The sequence below is a fragment of the Chlorocebus sabaeus genome, chromosome 6 (assembly GCF_047675955.1).
Source record: "Chlorocebus sabaeus isolate Y175 chromosome 6, mChlSab1.0.hap1, whole genome shotgun sequence".
NCBI lineage: Eukaryota > Metazoa > Chordata > Mammalia > Primates > Cercopithecidae > Chlorocebus > Chlorocebus sabaeus.
The window spans coordinates 57864357-57882627 of NC_132909.1; the positions used below are offsets into that span (position 1 = coordinate 57864357).

The 18271-nt window shown below is 57.5% G+C and overlaps 1 protein-coding gene and 1 pseudogene across 4 annotated transcripts in view; one reads left to right on the forward strand and one right to left on the reverse strand.

Annotated features, from left to right (window-relative positions):
• Nucleotides 1–16930, forward strand: part of DPP9 (dipeptidyl peptidase 9) — a 50518-nt gene extending 33588 nt beyond the window's left edge. For 2 of the 4 annotated variants that reach the window (XM_037994535.2, XM_073017079.1), the window contains 8 exons: nucleotides 390–469; nucleotides 1620–1772; nucleotides 2439–2574; nucleotides 5924–6069; nucleotides 6890–7036; nucleotides 8205–8357; nucleotides 8998–9140; nucleotides 15499–16930. In XM_037994535.2, the coding sequence (XP_037850463.2) occupies nucleotides 390–469; nucleotides 1620–1772; nucleotides 2439–2574; nucleotides 5924–6069; nucleotides 6890–7036; nucleotides 8205–8357; nucleotides 8998–9140; nucleotides 15499–15766 (1226 nt within the window). In that variant the 3' untranslated portion in view covers nucleotides 15767–16930. Of the gene's footprint in view, nucleotides 1–389; nucleotides 470–1619; nucleotides 1773–2438; nucleotides 2575–5923; nucleotides 6070–6889; nucleotides 7037–8204; nucleotides 8358–8509; nucleotides 8645–8997; nucleotides 9141–12243; nucleotides 12356–15498 lie in introns of all 4 variants that reach the window. The other 2 variants (XR_005239074.2, XM_037994536.2) reach the window with 2 other exon arrangements.
• Nucleotides 6076–6854, reverse strand: LOC103233726 (uncharacterized; annotated as a pseudogene).
• Nucleotides 16931–18271: the final 1341 nt, after the last annotated feature.

The window sequence follows — 18271 nt, forward strand, 5'->3', positions numbered from 1 at the left end:
CAGCACACACGTCACCATGCCTGACTAATTTTTATTTTTATTTTTGGAGAGACAGGGTCTCACTATGTTGCCCAGGCTGGTCTCAAACTCCTGACCTCAAGCAATCCTCCTGCCTCGGCCTCCCAAAGTGCTGGGATTACAGTAGTGAGCCAGGGGCCTCCTGGTTTCTCGTGGGAAACACCGGGCCTGCCATCCACATGTCAGGAACAGGCCCCGCAGGCCTCCTCTCCTGTCTGGCAGGTCTGACGCAGTGGCCTGTGCTGGTGTCTTGAGTTCACGGCAACCCAGGGTTTCAGTGGCTCCATGGCGAGTCTCCTTGGGTGGAATTTGGCCTGGGTGCCTGCATCACCTCCCAGGCCCCTTCACCTCCCTTCTTTCTTTCCTTCCAGATGAATTTAAGTGCCCTATTAAGGAAGAGATTGCTCTGACCAGCGGTGAATGGGAGGTTTTGGCGAGGCACGGCTCCAAGGTACCAGGGTCTCTTGCAGCTTTCCCCTGCTCCACACGTGTGTTTTACACACACACATTCTCACACACATGCACACACATAGACTCACACACATACTCGTTCTCACACACATGCACACACACACTCACGTGCGTGCACAGGCACACAGACCTGTGAGGACCCTGCTTGACAGCACTTTGCAGGCCTCAGCAGTGTCTACCGTACACACAAGCCAATCATTTCATCACCTCCCCGTCTCCTCTTGAATGTTGTGCCATTCATGTGCTTTATCCTTTCACCCTGAAATTAAGGAAAACATTGGAAGCCTTTTAGAAATCATGAAAGAGGAAGCGTGTCCTCTGCAGGCCTTCTGGGGCCATGCGTCCCGCTGCCCCGTTGTGGGGTACAATGCTCCCCGCACTGCAAGCCCGTGCCCCGCTGTCCCGGGAGACCACTTACCCTCAGTTTCTTCACGTCCTGGGGTCCCTAGTCACCCCAGGCTCCAGCTGCCTCCACCGGCCTCTCAGGCCCTGGGCACGGGGCGATGCCCTCTCCTCCCTCAGGGCTCTGAGGCCTCCTGGCTCCTTCCCAGGCATCAGCCAAAGCCTGCTCGCTCCCGGGCAGCAGCAGTTGTTTCCAGGCCATTAGTGTCCCAGCGCAGGTGAAGGAGGGGCCCCGCTGCTCCACGCAGTGCAGGCTGTCCTCCTGCTCCTCCAGGAGATGCCACTACTAGGGCTTCCCACAGAAAGGCAGGGCCTTGCCACTTCTGAACCCAAGCACCTGGGTTAGAGGAATGGCTGACCAGGCTGGGGACTGCTGGGTTCCCCTGAGCCTCTGTCTTGGGCACGGTGCCCTCCCTGGCCTTCCCACCTGGCTTGGCAGGCCCTCCCAATTCAAGCCCAGAGAGAGTCGCCTGGGGGTGGAGTTCAGGCCCCAGGTCCCACCTGAGGATGCGCAGTTCCCAGCTCGACCAGGGGCTGCTCCCAGCCCTCGGGGCCAGATAAGGGCATCTTTCAGGGACGGTTCATCTCCAGCCCTAAAGCAGACTTGGGAGAGAACAGCGTGCGTACCCAGTCCGAGGAACATGGGACCCACTCCTGTGGGGCATGGAGAGGGGCGTGGGCCCAGGGGCATCTGGGATGCATCACGAGGACCTCCTGTCCCCCTGCAGATCTGGGTCAACGAGGAGACCAAGCTGGTGTACTTCCAGGGCACCAAGGACACGCCGCTGGAGCACCACCTCTACGTGGTCAGCTATGAGGCGGCCGGGGAGATCGTGCGCCTCACCACGCCCGGCTTCTCCCACAGCTGCTCCATGAGCCAGGTGGGTACCGCCCAGCCTCACAGCACTGCCCTGTGCCTGTCCAACAGCTCCCAGCCAGAGCAGTCCCTGATGGCCGGGCATAGCACTCAGGGCCACTCTCATGGTTTTGCATTCTCATAGCTGCCTTGGGGCAAGTGGTGCCTACCCCTGCCTCCTGGGTAAGGCAAGGAAGGGAGTGAATTGCCCACTGCCACCCCCAGGCTAGTAAGTGGTGGAGCCCCCCAGTGCCTGTCCACTGAGCCTGGGCCCTGCCGCTCTGTGTGCAGTGGGATATGGCCCTTAGCCTCTCAGAACATTCTAGAATGTCTGGTGGTGGCCATGCAGAGGGCCACCCCTAGTCCAGGGCATGAGTCGGCTGCAGTTTGCCAGCTGTGGAACCAGCAAGTGTGCAGGCCTGGGCAGTGGCAAAGCCCTCAGCAGATCCAGGGTGTTGGTGACTGTCCACGGGCCCCTGGCCAGGGGACAGACTCCTCCTGGCCTCAGTTTCCTGCTCTGCAGAATGGGGCGACAGCAGTGGTGCCCACCTTGCAGCAGTGGGTGGAGCTTTGAGGTTTCATGACAGGATGGGGGCGGGCGGGAGGGAAGCTGCCCGGGATTTGCGGTCGGCACCCAGTGGAAAGGGGGTGGCAGCGTCCCGGGGAGCTCATCGCCGCATTCCACCCCCAGAACTTCGACATGTTCGTCAGCCACTACAGCAGTGTGAGCACGCCACCCTGCGTGCACGTCTACAAGCTGAGCGGCCCCGACGACGACCCCCTGCACAAGCAGCCCCGCTTCTGGGCCAGCATGATGGAAGCAGCCAGTGAGTAGCCCCTGCCCCACCCCACGGGAGCCTCTGCTCCCCCAGCTGTAAAACGGGACAAGGGCCCCATGCTGCGGGAAGAGGCAGAGGCCTGGAGCCGGCCTGCTTGGCCTCGCACAGCACCCAGGCCCCTCTCAGGCATCGGGAACTTGTCATAGGACATAAGCAGCAGCCCCTGCCGTCTGAGACAGTCCTGGTCCGAGCTGCAGTAAAGGGCTGCCCTGCACAGAACCCGGCAGGGATGCAGCTCCGTGCCAGCCCCCTGCCAAAACAGTAACCAGTGAGACACAGACCCTGTCACTGGGAGCTCCCAGGGTAGTGGGCAGGTGACAAGTAAACATTTTCATCAGCCAGCGCAGTGGCTCCTGCCTGTAATCCCAGTGCTTTTGAGGCCAAGGCAGGAGGATTGCTTGAGCCTAGGAGTTTGAGACCAGCCTGAGCAACACAGCAAGACCCCCGTCTACAAAACTGTTAAAAATTAGCTGGGTGTAGTAGTGTGCACCCGTAGTCCTAGCTACTCAGGAGATTGAGGTGGGGGGATCGTTTGAGCCCAGAAGTTGGAGGCTGCAGTGAGCTGTGATTGTACCACTGCACTCCAGCCTGGGCAACAGAGCAAGACCCTGACTCTTAGAAAAATTAAAAATTAAAAACATTTTGGGCCAGGCGCAGTGGCTCACGCCTGTAATCCCAGCACTTTGGGAGGCTGAGGCGGGCGGATCACGAGGTTAGGAGATTGAGACCATCCTGGCTAACATGGTGAAACCTCATCTCTATTAGAAATACAAAAAGTTAGCCGGGCGTGGTGGCGGGCGCCTGTAGTCTCAACTACTCAGGAGGCTGAGGCAGGAGAATGGCATGAACCCGGGAGGCAGAGGTTGCGGTGAGCTGAGATCACTCCACCACACTCCAGCCTGGGCGACAGAGTGAGACTCCATCTCAAAAAAAACCAAAAAACATTTTGAACAGTGGCGTTCCATACAGGGGTGGCCGGGATGCCAGAGTCCACCCACACTGCTTTGAAACCCGCCGTGGTTATCAGGCTTTCCACTTCACCTTCTCCAGAACCCTGGAGTCCTGGCCACAGCAGCACACAGAGGGCCCTTTACGGTGTCCCGGGCCCAGAGACTGCCGCTTACAGCAGCACCTGCTCAGAGTCAACACTCTGAAGCCTTTATCAGGAAAAGGAGCAAAGGGTCAGTCACAGTGGGGCCTCAGGAAATGAGGCAACCTGACACCTTGCCCAGAACCTGGAGGTTGGCCAGGACCCTGCATTGGTGACTCCGGGTTCCAGTGCTGGCTCCGTCACACACATCAACGTATCACTATGAAGTGTTTCTTTATCAACGAAACTGTATATACAGAGTGCAGGATGAAAACCAGTGGGTCAGCACACTGCCAGGCTCCCAGGCATCACTCAGTACAAGGACAATCCACCCTGGCCTGTCTCTGCTGTGTTGGTGGGCTTCCAGAACATTCTAGACACAACGAGTTTCCAGCATATGCCGGGTATTATGTGGGCTGGAAAGCATTTTGTGATGCCCTCACCCCCTGAGCAGAAACAGATCCCAGGCCTCCCTCCACAGCCCAGTCCTCCCCCTCCTGTCCACACCGACACGGCCAGGAGCTGGGGCCCTGGCTTCAGATGAAGAGATGGGGGCCAAGGAGGGGAAGGGGCTCAGCAGGGCACCCAGCCTAGCAGTGGGGGCAGAAACCAGAACCCCAGTGCCCTGAGGATCGAGGCACTGTTTCCCGAAACTCCCAATCTGTACTACGTTTGAAGACTGCTTGCACTAGGAGCAGGCCGACTGCTGTCAAATCCAGCCACGTGCAGTCCCTCTGTGTGGTCTGTGGCCACATAGCGCTACTGCAACAGATGACACAGAGACACAGCACAGAGTGTATGCCCTGCCATGCCCAGTTCCCAGAGCCCAATATATTTGCTATCTGGCCCTCCACAGTAAACTTCTGCTACACGTAGACCTGTAGTACCCTTTACTCATCTTCCTATAAATTGCCCCACCAAAATTTATCTACATACATTTATTTAAAGAAAAAACTGGGCCAGGTGCAGTGCCTCACGCCTGTAATCCCAGCACTTTGGGAGGCCAAGGTGGGCAGGTCACCTGAGGTCAGGAGTTCGATGGCTGGCTGTGGTGGCTCACGTCTATAATCCCAGCACTTTGGGAGACCAAGGTGGGTGGATCACCTAAGGACAGGATTTCGAGACCAACCTGGCCAATTTAGTAGAGACCAACCCATCTCTACTAAAATACAAAAATTAGCCAAGCATGGTGGCGAGCATGTGTAATCCCAGCTATTGGAGAAGCTGAGGCAGGAGAATTGCTCAAACCCGGAAGGTGCAGGTTGCAGTGAGCTGAGATCACGCCACTGCACTCCAGCCTGGGTGACAGAATGAGAATCCGTCTCAACAACAACATCAACAAAAAAAAAAAAAAAAAAAAAAGCAATTCGAGACAAGTTAGGCCAACATGGTAAAACCCTCTCTCTACTAAAAATACAAAAAAATTAGCCGGGTGTGGTGCCATGCACCTATAATCCTACCTACTCAGGAGGCTGAGGCAGGAGAATCGCTTGAACCCAGGAGGTGGAGGTTGCAGTGAGCCAAGATCACAAGACTTTGTCTTGAAAAAAAAAAGAAAAAGAGGGCCAGGCATTGTGGCTCACACCTGTAATCCTAGCACTTCGGGAGGCTGAGGCGGGTGGATCACGAGGTCAAGAGATCGAGACCATCCTGGCCAACATGGTGAAACCCCATCTCTACTAAAAATACAAAAAAATTAGCCGGGCATGGTGGCGTGTGCCTGTAATCCCAGCTACTCGGGAGGCTGAGGCAGAAGAATCGCTTGAACCCGGGAGGCAGAGGTTACAGTGAGCTGAGATCACGCCACCTGTACTCCAGCCTGGCAACAGACTCTGTCTCAAAAAATAAATAAATAAAGAGAAAAAACATAAAAATTTTTAAAAATTTAAAAAAAAAAAAAAAAAAAAAAAACGAAAAACCCCCACCATCCTAATTGGACAACCACTGTTGCTTTGCAAAAATAGCAGTGACCCTACTCAGGAAGCCGAGGTGGGAGGATCGCTTGAGGCCAGGAAGTTGAGACCAGCTTGGGCAACAGGGAGATGAGACCCCATCTCTACAAAAACTGTACAAATCTTATTTTAATTTTAAAAAATGTTTTTTTTTTCAATTATCAACTCTCGGGAAGCCCAGGAAAAGAGGAGGTGCTTTGGTCCACCCTCCGAGGCTTGGGGTGGGCAGGAGAACAAGCGTGTCGGCCAGATGTGGCTTCCCCGGGCAGCCAGATAGCCACCCTGTCTCCCGCAGGCTGCCCCCCGGATTACGTGCCTCCAGAGATCTTCCACTTCCACACGCGCTCAGACGTGCGGCTCTATGGCATGATCTACAAGCCCCACGCCTTGCAGCCAGGGAAGAAGCACCCCACCGTCCTCTTTGTATATGGAGGCCCCCAGGTGGGTGCACACCTGCTCCCCAAGGCCCCCACCCCACCATCCACCTGAGGACTCCCCATCCCTACTCAAGCGCCAGCCATAGAAGGGTCAACCGGAGGAGGCTCCCTGGCCACCTGCCTGGTGCTCCAGCCCATCCCGCCTGCCCTGACTACACAGGGTCCTCGGAACCCCTCACTCTTCTGCCTCTGTGCCCGTTTGCATGCTCCCCACCCTGCCCGGATGACCTCCCCTTACCCCTCCACCTGCTGACTCCCCTGTTCCTCTGGGAAGCCCCCTAGTCTCCAGGTTGGTATAGAGGTGGCCATGGGCCCTGGGCGCAATACCTGGAGCAGGGGCCAGGAGCAGGCAGCAGATTGGCAGGTGGACCATCTCAGGCGCACATCTTACCCAGAGCAGCTCTGTTCCCCCAGAGGATACGGGGTGATGTCTGGGGACTTTGTGGTTCATCACCACTGGGAGTTCTCCTGGCCCAGAGTGACTGCTCAGCACCCCGCAGCGCCCAGGTGGCCCCACCTGAGAGTGAGCCACCCCACTGTCCATCGTGCCAGAGTGGTGGTTCCAGGCAGGACTGGGGCAGTGGCCCAGCTGAGAAGGAGCCTGACAGCGGCCTTCCCTTCTCCCAAGCAGGGTCCCGAGTGTGGGCCCCTCGCGCCTTGTCACTCCCAGGTGTCCATCCAGAGCCTCCAGGGCACAGGTGCCTTCATTAGGCTCTAAGGCCCCCGCCTGGCCCAGCCCAGTCCCCAGCCTGCCGGCATCTCCCCTGCTCAGCCCGTCCTGCCCGGCATCTCCTGCTGTACTGCTGCCCCTCACCTCCCCACAGGTGCAGCTGGTGAATAACTCCTTCAAAGGCATCAAGTACTTGCGGCTCAACACGCTGGCCTCCCTGGGCTACGCCGTGGTCGTGATTGACGGCAGGGGCTCCTGTCAGCGGGGGCTTCGGTTCGAAGGGGCCCTGAAAAACCAAATGGTAATAACTCCTCCCTGTTGCTCTGGGTCCTTCCGCTCTTGGGAAGGGAGCCCTGGGCCGTGTGGGTGTGGGGTGTGGGGGGGCTCTGGAATGCCCCCTGCAGAAGGGCACTTATGGCTGGGGTGACACAGGCTCAATGAGACGACCTTTTACAACAAAAGGGGACGTATGCTTTGCTGCTCAGCTCTGGGCTGTGCCCTGCAGGGACAGTGGCATCCGTCCATCCTGCCTGGTGCCTGAGCACACAGAACCCAAGAGGCTGCAACCTAGATGCAGCTAGACACTGCAGGCGGGGCCGGGTCCGCAGGAAGTCCCCCAGGGCGGGGCTGGCCAGGGCCAGTGGCCGTGGAAGTTGTGCCGACAGTGGTGATGACGACGGTGGTGATGGCGACCATCTCAGCCGCTTTGCGCTGCTGGAACAAACCCCCACAGCCTGGGGATTTATAAAGAATGAAAGTCCCTCTCAGTTCTGGAGGCTGGGAAGTCCAAGGCCAAGGCAGGGCTGTGTCTGGGAGGGCTGCTCTGTTCCCAGGAGGACGCTTGGTTGGCACACCTTCCAGAGGGGCCCTGTGCTGCCTCCTACACGGCAGAGGGGTTGCGAGGGGCGGAAAAGGCGTGCCCTCCCTCCATCAGGCCCGTTTATAAGGGCCCCTCATCCCATTCACATGAGTGGGCCCCATGACTCAGTCACTTAAAGGCCGCAGTGGGGATCTCAGCACGGACTTCAGAGGGGACACCAGCATTGAAACCGTGGCAGTGGCGGTGGTGGGGATGTGGCTGGTAGTGACGACGGTGACGGCACCAGCCATTCTTTGTGCCCCTGCACATGCCTGGGCACCCCTGTCTTTTTCTTCCTCATGCCCTCTGGAAAATGGGTCCTCTTCCTGTTAATGTCCCTGTATTAGGGATGGGCAAACTGAGGCCCTGAGAGGGGACGTGGCCCCCAGAGCCACTCACCTGGGAGGTGGCAGAGCAGGGTGGCTGCTGGATCTGTCCAGCCACCCCCAGATAGCGGGCAAGGTTGGCAGGGCCTGGAGGGACAGGGGGTTTCCAGTGAGCCACTTTTCATCCAACAAGGAGAGATGCCCTGAAAGGAGCAGAGGTGTCACTGCAGGGGAGGGGCACACCGGGAAGAGGCCACTGAGAGGTGCCCGGCTTCATCCCTCAGGGCCAGGTGGAGATCGAGGACCAGGTGGAGGGCCTGCAGTTCGTGGCGGAGAAGTATGGCTTCATCGACCTGAGCCGAGTTGCCATCCATGGCTGGTCCTACGGGGGCTTCCTCTCGCTCATGGGGCTAATCCACAAGCCCCAGGTGTTCAAGGTGAGTCCCACCCCTGGCCGGCCTCAGCCGCGCCCCTCCCCGCCCCCTTCCCCAACTACGCCGCGTTTGCCCACCGCCCGCGCCACCCGGAGCCCACCCCCCGGGGAGGCGCCTCGGCAGGGGCCTTGCCACGTGGCTGTTTCTCCCCGCAGCAGCCCCACGGGGCCGAGCCCCCCTCCTCATTGCCCGCCACCGCCGACCGCAGGATGGCATCCGGCTGCACAAAACCCCGCCAGCAGCTCTCTGTGGGAGGCTGAGCCCGGGACCCCGGCCTCGGATGGGCAGAGGTGGGGCATGGTGTGCAGAGCGGCGGGGGGGCCCCAGGCCGGCGGCAGTCAGGGCACTGCGGGGCGGCGGCGATGAGGAGGAGGAGGAGGCAGACGGGCAGTGGGACCCGGCCCTCTGCGGCGGCGGGGAGGGGCCGCATCTGCCCGCCTGTGGCACCCTGCCCAACCCCGAGCCACGCACCGTCCACAGGGGCCACGCGGTCTGAGGGCCCCTCCATTACCAGTCCTGTGTGCATGAACGCTCCTCACGGGCTCCAGGGCGGCCCCGGGACAGCGGCTGATGCTGGCTCTAGGACCCGACGCCTGTTTCTCTCTCTCTCCCTCTGCCCCCATCTGTCTGCTGTGTCCCTCAGGTGGCCATCGCGGGCGCCCCAGTCACTGTCTGGATGGCCTACGACACAGGGTACACTGAGCGCTACATGGACGTCCCCGAGAACAACCAGCATGGCTATGAGGCGGGTTCCGTGGCCCTGCACGTGGAGAAGCTGCCTAACGAGTAAGGCCGCTGCCCCGCCCTGCGGTCCTCCCTGGGGCTTCTGCACCCCGGCACCTGCTGTCTCCATCAGGGTGCCCTCCTGCCCCAGCCAGCCCCAGCCCGGGAGCCTCAGGCCATGCTCCCACCTCTGCCCTGTGCTCCTGTGGTAGCGTCTGCCTGCATGTGCCTCACAGTCCCCTCCTGCCCACCCTCTCTTGTCACTGCACCTTGCAGGAAGGGGCACCTGGGGATGCTTGTCTGGGGAAGGAGGCTCCCAGCCCTGCCCTGGGGAAGATGAGGGAATTCGAGTCACTGCTTTTCACAGGCAGGCGTCCCCCACTCCCCTGCGCTGCATCCTGCACGGGGCCCCGTCACAGCCTCTGTCTTGTGCTTCTGGACATAGATGTCCACAGGGCCAGGGACCAGCTCAGATGTCCCATTTTGTGCTTTTAACATGGGTCTTATTCTCTGATGGAGAGCAAACAGTGTTCCCATTTTCTGGCACGTCTCCAGAACATGTTCCCTGGAGTCCCGCGCAGTCACCTGGAGGGTTAAAAATCTGCCTGGGCATGGGCCAGGCGCGGTGGCTCACACCTGTAATCCCAACACTTTGGGAGGCCAAGGCGGGTGGATCACGAGGTCAGGAGATCGAGACCATCCTGGCTAACACAATGAAACCCCATCTCTATTAAAAATACAAAAAATTAGCTAGGTGTAGTGGTGGGCACCTGTAGTCCCGGCTATACAGTAGGATGAGGCAGGAGGATGGCATGAACCCGGGAGGCGGAGCATGCAGTGAGCCAAGATAGTGCCACTGCACTCCAGCCTGGGCAACAGAGCAAGACTCCGACTCAAAAAAAAAAAAAAATCTGCCTAGGTAGTTTGGAAGGCCAAGGCAGGAGGATCGCTTAAGGTAGGAGTTCAAGACCAGCCTGGCCAACATGGTGAAACCCCAGCTCTACAAAAAAATATAAAAAATTAGCCGGGTGCGGTGGCTTAAGCCTGTAATCCCAGCACTTTGGGAGGCCGAGACGGGTGGATCACGAGGTCAGGAGATCGAGACCATCCTGGGTAACACGGTGAAACCCCGTCTCTACTAAAAAATACAAAAAAAAAACTAGCCGGGCGAGGTGGCGGGCGCCTGTAGTCCCAGCTACTTGGGAGGCCGAGGCAGGAGAATGGCGTAAACCTGGGAGGCGGAGCTTGCAGTGAGCTGAGATCCGGCCACTGCACTCCAGCCTGGGCGGCAGAGCGAGACTCCGTCTCAAAAAAAAAAAAAAAATTAGCCAGGCATGGTGGCACATGCCTGTAATGCCAGCTACTTGGAAGGCTGAGGCAGGAGAATTGCTTGAACCTGGCAGGTGGAGTGTGTAGTGAGCCAACATCACGCCACTGCACTCCAGCCTGGGCGACAGAGAAACTGTCTCAAAAACAATAATAATAACAATAGGCCAGGCACAGTGGCTCGCATCTGTAATCCCAGCACTTTGGGAGGCTGAGGTGGGTGGATCGCTTGAGGTCAGGAATTCAAGACCAGCCTAACCAACACGGTGAAAACCCATCTCTACTAAAAGTATAAAAATTAGCCAGGTTTGGTGACACACACGTGTAATCCCAGCTACTCAGGAGGCCGAGGCAGGAGAATCACTTGAACCTGGAAGGGGTAAGGTCGCAGTGAGCTGAGATCACACCACTGCACTCCAGCCTGGGCAACAGAGCGAGACTCTGTCTCAAAAAATAATAATAATTTATTGTGGTGAAGTTCACGGAACCTAAAAGTCACCTGAAAGCAACCCTCGGTGCATTTGCAGTGTTGTGTGGCCGCTCCCTGGCTCCAGAACCTTTCCAGTACTCCGGCGTCAGACCCTGCTCCCATTCCTTAGCAGTCACCCCCTGTCCTGGGACAGCCACCAATCTGCGCTCTGTCTCAATGGGTTTATAAGTTCAGTTAATTTGGATGAATGTAAACTGGAATTTCAACAGCAACGTGTGGCCACTGGCTCCCATATCGGACAGGAAGGGCTAGGGCAGCCGATTCTGGTGAGGCCACACTCCAGACCACAGAGAGCAGCAGACCTAGGTGGGTTTTTGTTTTGTTTTGTTGAGAGAGTCTCACTCTGTCGTTTGGGCTGGAGTGCAATGGCTTAATCTCAGCTCACTGCAACCTCCACCTCCCGGGTTCAAGCAATTCTCGTGCCTCAGCTTCCTGAGTAGCTGGAATTACAGGCGTGCACCACCACACCCAGCTAATTTTTGTATCTTTAGTAGAAATGGGGTTTCACCATGTTGCCCAGGCTGGTCTTGAACTCCTGGCCTCAAGTGATCCACCTGCCTTGGCCTCCCAAAGTGCTGGGATTACAGGTGTGAGCCACCGTGCCCAGCATTTTTTTTTTTTTTTTTTAATCATAGCTCACTGCACCCTCCCAGGGTTCAGGTGATCCTCCTGCCTTAGGCGCAGCTGGACCACAGGTGTGCACCACCACGCCTGGCTAACTTTTAAATATTTTTGTAGAGACAAGGTTTTGCCATGTTGCCCAAACTGGTCTCAAACACCTGGACTCAAGCAATCTACCCAGCTTGGCCTCCCAAAGTACTGGGATTACAGGCATGAGGCACTGCACCCGACCTGGGGTTTTATTTTTATTTTGTTTTTTTAATTTAATTTAGAGATGGGGTCTTGTTCTGTCACCCAGGCTGGAGTGAAAGTGATATGATCATAGCTCACTGTAGCCTCCACCTCCTGGGCTCAAGAGATCCTCCCACCTCAGCCAACCCAGTAGCTGGACTACAGGCATGTATTGCTACTGAATCTCTTTTTTTTTTTTTTTTTTTTGGAGACGCAGTCTCGATCTGTTGGCCAGGCTGGAGTGCAGTGGTGCGATCTCAGCATACTGCAACCTCTGCCTCCCAGTCTCAAGCAGTTCTCCTGCCTGAGCCTCCCAAGTAGCTGGGATTTCAGGCACCTGCCACCATACCCGGCTAATTTTTTTTAAATATATTTTTAGTAGAGACGGGGTTTCACCATGTTGGCCAGGCTGGTCTCAAACTCCTGACCTTGTGATCAGTTCCCTTCCTACCCCGCAGACAATCCCTGGCCTCAGACCCTTACCCCTCTGTTTACCAGGCCCAACCGCCTGCTCATCCTCCATGGCTTCCTGGATGAAAACGTGCACTTTTTCCATACAAACTTCCTCGTCTCCCAACTGATCCGAGCAGGGAAACCTTACCAGCTCCAGGTGGGTGGCTCTTGGGGGCTTCGGCCCCTCCCCGAGCCGACAGAGCCCTGGAAGTGGGGGGCGGGGCGGGGTGGCTTCCCACTGTGATCAGGGGTTCCCTTGGGGATCTGGGGCTCCCAGCCCCCCACCCCACTGCCCCATGCCCCCGCCCTCCCAGCTCCCGGGGCCATTGATGGATCAGTCCTGTCTTGACAGCTCACGGTTCCGCCTGCCTTCGGTGCTGGGAGCTTGGGGTCGGGGGCTGCCACACCCACCCCTGCTCCGGGCGTAATGGACGGAGGAACCCTTACCGAAATTGCCCCACAGACGGTCTTTATTTGAAACTGAAAAATTGCGTAGAAGAAACCGCTGGGTGCTGAAGGCCCTAGTAGGCTCCTTACTAAGGGGCTGGGGCCAAGCATTCCTTGAGAAGGCAGCAGTGAAGGGTGTTAAGAGTGAGTGGAGCCAGCCAGGCTTGGGGGACCGAGCAGCAGGAGAGTAGGGGGAGTGGATGGATCCTTGGCGGCAACGTAGAGCTCAGTCTAGGTGGGCGGGGCTTCTGCGCTAAGGGGTGGGCATGGGTTATGGGCGGGGCCTCTGGCGAGGAGGGTGGGGCTTCTGCAGAGGGACGGGGCCTCAGTGTTGTGGTGGGTGGGGCTTCTGCAGTAAATGGTTGGGCTCGGTGTGAGGAAGGGCCTCTGTAGTGAAGAGGGTGGGGCTCGGTCGGGGAACAGGGCCTCAGTGGTAAGGAGGGTGGGGCTTCTGCTGTAGAGATGGGGGGCCTCAGTGAGGAGGGTGGGGCTTCTGCTGTAGAGGGGCGGGGCCTCGGTGGGGGTTGGGCTTCGGCTGGATTTCCATCGGAGGGTGATGGGAGGTGTCCCGGCCCTGTGAGCAGAGTATAGAGTGGGGCGGCTTGCCGTTTGACCCACATTTCTCTGGCTGCTTTGTGGACGGCCTGTGGGGGACAGTGGGACGTGGTCCATAGTTGTTCCGGCAGGAGATTCGGGAGGTATCTTGGAAGCAAGAGGGCCAGGTTTTATTATACCTGTGGACTGCAGACAATTTCTGCTTCCTGGGCGCCTCGGCGTGCTCTGTCCGGTGGGGAGCGCCCTGTTGCCTTTCAACAGAGTCGGGAAATGGGGCCGCAGAGCAGGAGGGAGGCAGAGCCGCCTTGTGGCGTGATGAGCTGATCTCTTGGCAGCACCCTCCACCAACACCCTACATCCCAAGCAGCCCCGGGGGTGATGTCAGGCGGGGCTGGAATAGAACTTCAGATGTCTCTTCCCAGCCTGAGACCGGAGCCCACTGCCCTCCCAGGGGCCAGGCAGCTGGGATAGCATTTACTCTTACACCTCGTTTCTGCGGCTTTGAAACGGACATGATAACTCGGCCTCCTCGGAGGCTGCTCGGGCCAAAGTCTGTCAGCAAAGCATTCAGGCCGGGCGTGGTGGTTCACGCCTGTAATTCCAGCACTTTGGGAGGCCAAGGCGGGTGGATCACTTGAGGCCAGGAGTTTGAGACCAGCCTGGCCAACATGGCAAAACCCCATCGCTACTAAAAATACAAAAATTAGTCGAGTGTGGTGGCGCACGCCTGTAGTCCCAGCTACTCTGGAGGCTGAGACAGGAGAATCGCTTGAACCTGGGAGGCAGAGGTTGCAGCAAGCCGAGATCGCGCCACTGCACTCCAGCCTGGGCGGCAGAGCGAGACTTCATCTCCAAAAAAAAGAAAAAGCAAAGCATTCGGCACGCAGGGTGGGCCCAGGGTCCTGTCTCGCTGCCTCCCCACAGGAAGTGGAACGTGAGATGAGACAGGCCGTGGGGTGGGCACATGGCATTGTGTGGGACAGATAGAGTGCACTTCACCTTCTGTTTCAAAGACCCCAAAACATCTGGACCAGGTGGCTGGCGGCCCCAGGCCCTCTTTGTGCACAAATCACATTTGTCACATGCTGGGCTTGGTCTGGAAGCTCACTGGGGAACCAGACAGACCCTCTCTCTGCCCTCTTAGGCCAAGAGGAAAAAGTAACCAGGCAGCTGGGACCCAGAGTGGCATAAAGGCCTGGGCACAACATGCACATATGGCTGGTGGCAAGGGCAGTAGAGTCTGCCCCAGGGAGTGCCAGTGCCTGGGCTGGGGAAGGAGTGGGCCCTTGAGGTGCCTGGGGCAGCAGGACCTGGAAGCTGGTCTTGATGTCAGACTGGCAAGTCCTTGCAGAGGTCTAGGTTGGGGATGGTGTCATCAAACTCGTGATTCATCCAGGGATGGATTAAAGAAGGCAAGAGTAGAGGAGGGGAAACCAGTGGGTGGCTTGGTGCATTCCCAGGGTGATGGGCACGGGTGGGGACCAGGAGCCTGGAGAGGAGGGTATGGTTCAGAAACCCATCTCACTGGCAGGAGGTGGTGTAGATGGGCCACCTGCCCCTGCTGCCAACCAGTCCCAAGGTTCTTTGTGGAGAACCTGGGGTTATTTTCATGCCTTGGTCCTACCAACCCCTAGGGGGCAGTGGGGAGCTATAGGGGTTGTCCATCAGTGCCCCCAGAGCCCTCCTTCGTGGCCAGAGGCAGGACCTGCACCCCCTGTGTGGATCCACCCCCGGGTCTGGTGTTGGCTGGGCCAGGTCTCAGGAGCCTGGGGAGTTCCGTGTCCCTGCCTGCCTCTTGGCTTGATCCCCCCTTGGGTGCTAAGAGGACCCAGAAAACACTTCACAAATCCTCAGAGACAGCTGTCCTAAGGCCCAGAGCTAGTCACATGCCTTTTGGAAAGTGGAAATGGCGCGAGACCAGGGCACAGATGTTCCTGAGGCTTGAAGCCTCAGCCACCTCCACAGAGATGAGTTGCTCGCCCGCCAGCAGGTTTGGGGGAAAGAGGCACACGGTTTCTTCCTAAATCTTTGCTCTGTGCAAGCGCACACTGCAAGGTGTTTGTAAACTTTGTCTTACCAAACCTTCCCAAAGAGTCTGTGAGGTCCGGATTCACCCCATTTTTGAGAGGGGCCTAGAGTTACACTGCAGGTCAACAGCCGAGGTGGGATTCAAACCCAGATCCGTGGGCCTCAGAGCACCTGGGCACTCCTGGATGCCCTGAGCCAGAATAAGGGAGGAGCCTAGGACGAGGGGGGGTCCAGCCACGTCCCCCAGCCCTGCCTCCTGTCTTCCCGCAGATCTACCCCAACGAGAGACACAGTATTCGCTGCCCCGAGTCGGGCGAGCACTATGAAGTCACGTTGCTGCACTTTCTACAGGAATACCTCTGAGCCTGCCCGCCGGGAGCCGCCACATCACAGCACAAGTGGCTGCAGCCTCCGCGGGGACCAGGCAGAAGGGACTGAGTGGCCCGCGGGCCCCAATGAGGCACCTTGTCCCGCCCCGCGCTGGCCAGCTCCAAGGAGCCGCTGCCTTCACCGCCCCGACGCCTTTTATCCTTTTTAAAATGCTCCTGGGTTTTATGTCCGCTGCTTCTTGGTTGCCAAGATAGAGAGATGGTGGTCTCAGGCCAGCCCCTCCTCTCCCCAACTTCTGGGAGGAGGAGGTCACACACTGATGGGCACTGGAGAGGCCAGAAGAGACTCAGAGGAGCGGGCTGCCCTCCGCCCGGGGCTCCCTGTGACCTCTCCGTCCCCTGGCCCGGCCAGCCACCGTCCCCAGCACCCAAGCATGCAATTGCCTGTCCCCCCCGCCAGCCTTCCCCACTTCATGTTTGTGTTTTGTTTGAGGGGATATTTTTCATAATTATTTAAAAGACAGGCCGGGCGCGGTGGCTCACGTCTGTAATCCCAGCACTTTGGGAGGCTGAGGCGGGCGGATCACCTGAGGTCGGGAGTTCAAGACCAGCCTGACCAACATGGGGAAACCCTGTCTCTACTAAAAATACAAAAAATTAGCCGGGCGTGGTGGCTCACGCCTGTAATCCCAGCTACTCGGGAGGCTGAGGCAGGAGAATCGCTGGAACCTAGAAGGCTGAGGTTGCGGTGAGCCGAGATTGCGTCATTGCACTCCAGCCTGGGCAACAAAAGCGAAACTCCATCTCACAATAAATAAAAAACAAAAGACAGAAAGCAAGGGGTGCCTAAATCGAGACTCGGGGTCCACACCGGGCAGCGGGGTTGCAACCCAGCACCTGGTAGGCTCCATTTCTTCCCAAGCCGGAGCAGAGGGTCATGCGGGCCCCACATGAGGAGCAGCCAGGGCCCACAGGGGGCACCACCTGTGAACAGCCCTCCTGTCCCCAAGCTTTCAGGCAGGCACTGAAACGCACCGAACTTCTACGCTCTGCTGGTCAGTGGCGGCTGTCCCCTCCCCAGCCCAGCCGCCTGGCCACATGTGTCTGCCTGGCCCGTACACACCGGGGGTTCCGGGGTTGGGAGCTGAACCATCCCCACCTCAGGGTTATATTTCCTCCTCCCTTTCCCTCCCCGCCAAGAGCTCTGCCGGGGCGGGCAAAAAAAAAGTAAAAAGAAAAGAAAAAAAAAAAAAAAAAAACAGAAACCACCTCTACATATTATGGAAAGAAAATATTTTTGTCGATTCTTATTCTTTTATAATGATGCGTGGAAGAAGTAGACACATTAAACGATTCCAGATGGAAACATGTCACCTGCCTGAGGTTCCTTCTAAGTCCTGGGGCTCCTGAGTGGGAGGGGCTTCCGGGGGGCAACAGACAAGACACAGCAGAAGGGTACTGCCATCTTCAAGGACTGCGGGGGTGCTGGGGCTGCCTGGGCACCATGCCCTGATCAGACTGACCCAAAGAGGATGGCCCCAGCCACCTGATGAGGGTAGTCCTGTCCTCGCTGGTCTAGGAAGGTCTACCGGTCTCCAGGGACTCAGCTCTGGCTGTCGTGTGTGGCCTGGTCTGACCCCCCGGGCCCAAACTGCAGCATCCTCCATGCTGGATCCTCACCTGGCTGACGCCTCCTTTTCTACCTGAGACTCTGCATCCTGAGAACCATGACAAGCCAAGGACCTCCTCACATTGTCCCAACAGCCAAGACACCCAGGGAGCCCCTGTTGGCAATGTGCGGGGCATCTGGGCTCCGTTTCTAACAGCAGGGATGGACTGCCCTGCTTGATCCACTTGCTCCATCCTTTGGAAATTTCCACTTAAAAAAAAAAAGTGGGCTTAAAAAAACATACAAGGCCGAGTGCGGTGGCCCACACCTGTAATCCCAGCACTTTTGGATGCCAAGGTGGGTGGATTCCAGCCTGGGCGACAGAGCAAGACCATGTCTCAAAAAAAAAAAAAAAAAGAAAAATCTGATATTCGTGTGATCGAATCTTGTCCTTTAGGTGACAGATTTCATGTCATGATTAGTGGGATCTGTGGAATAATTTGCTATTTGCTCCTCTGTCACCCAGGCAGGAATGCAGTGGTATAATCACAACTTACTGCAACCTCGACCTCCTGGGCTCAAGTGATCCTCCCACCTTGGCCTCCCAAAGTGTTGAGAAGTGTTGAGATTACAAGAGCCACTGTGCCCAGCCTTGTTTTCTTTTTTTTTTTTTTTTTTTGAGACGGAGTCTCGCTCTGTCGCCCAGGCTGGAGTGCAGTGGCCGGATCTCAGCTCACTGCAAGCTCCGCTTCCCGGGTTCACGCCATTCTCCTGCCTCAGCCTCCCGAGTAGCTGGGACTACAGGCGCCCGCCACCTCACCCGGCTAGTTTTTTGTATTTTTTTTAGTAGAGATGGGGTTTCACCGTGTTAGCCAGGATGGTCTCGATCTCCTGACCTCGTGATCCGCCCGTCTCGGCCTCCCAAAGTGCTGGGATTACAGGCTTGAGCCACCGCGCCCGGCCGCCTTGTTTTCTTTTTCTTTCTTTCTTTCTTTTCTTTTTTTTTTTTTTTTTGACATAGGGTTTCACTCTGTCACCCAGGCTGGAGTGCAGTGGTGTGATCTCGGCTCACTGCAACCTCTGCTTCCATGGCTCAAGTGATCCA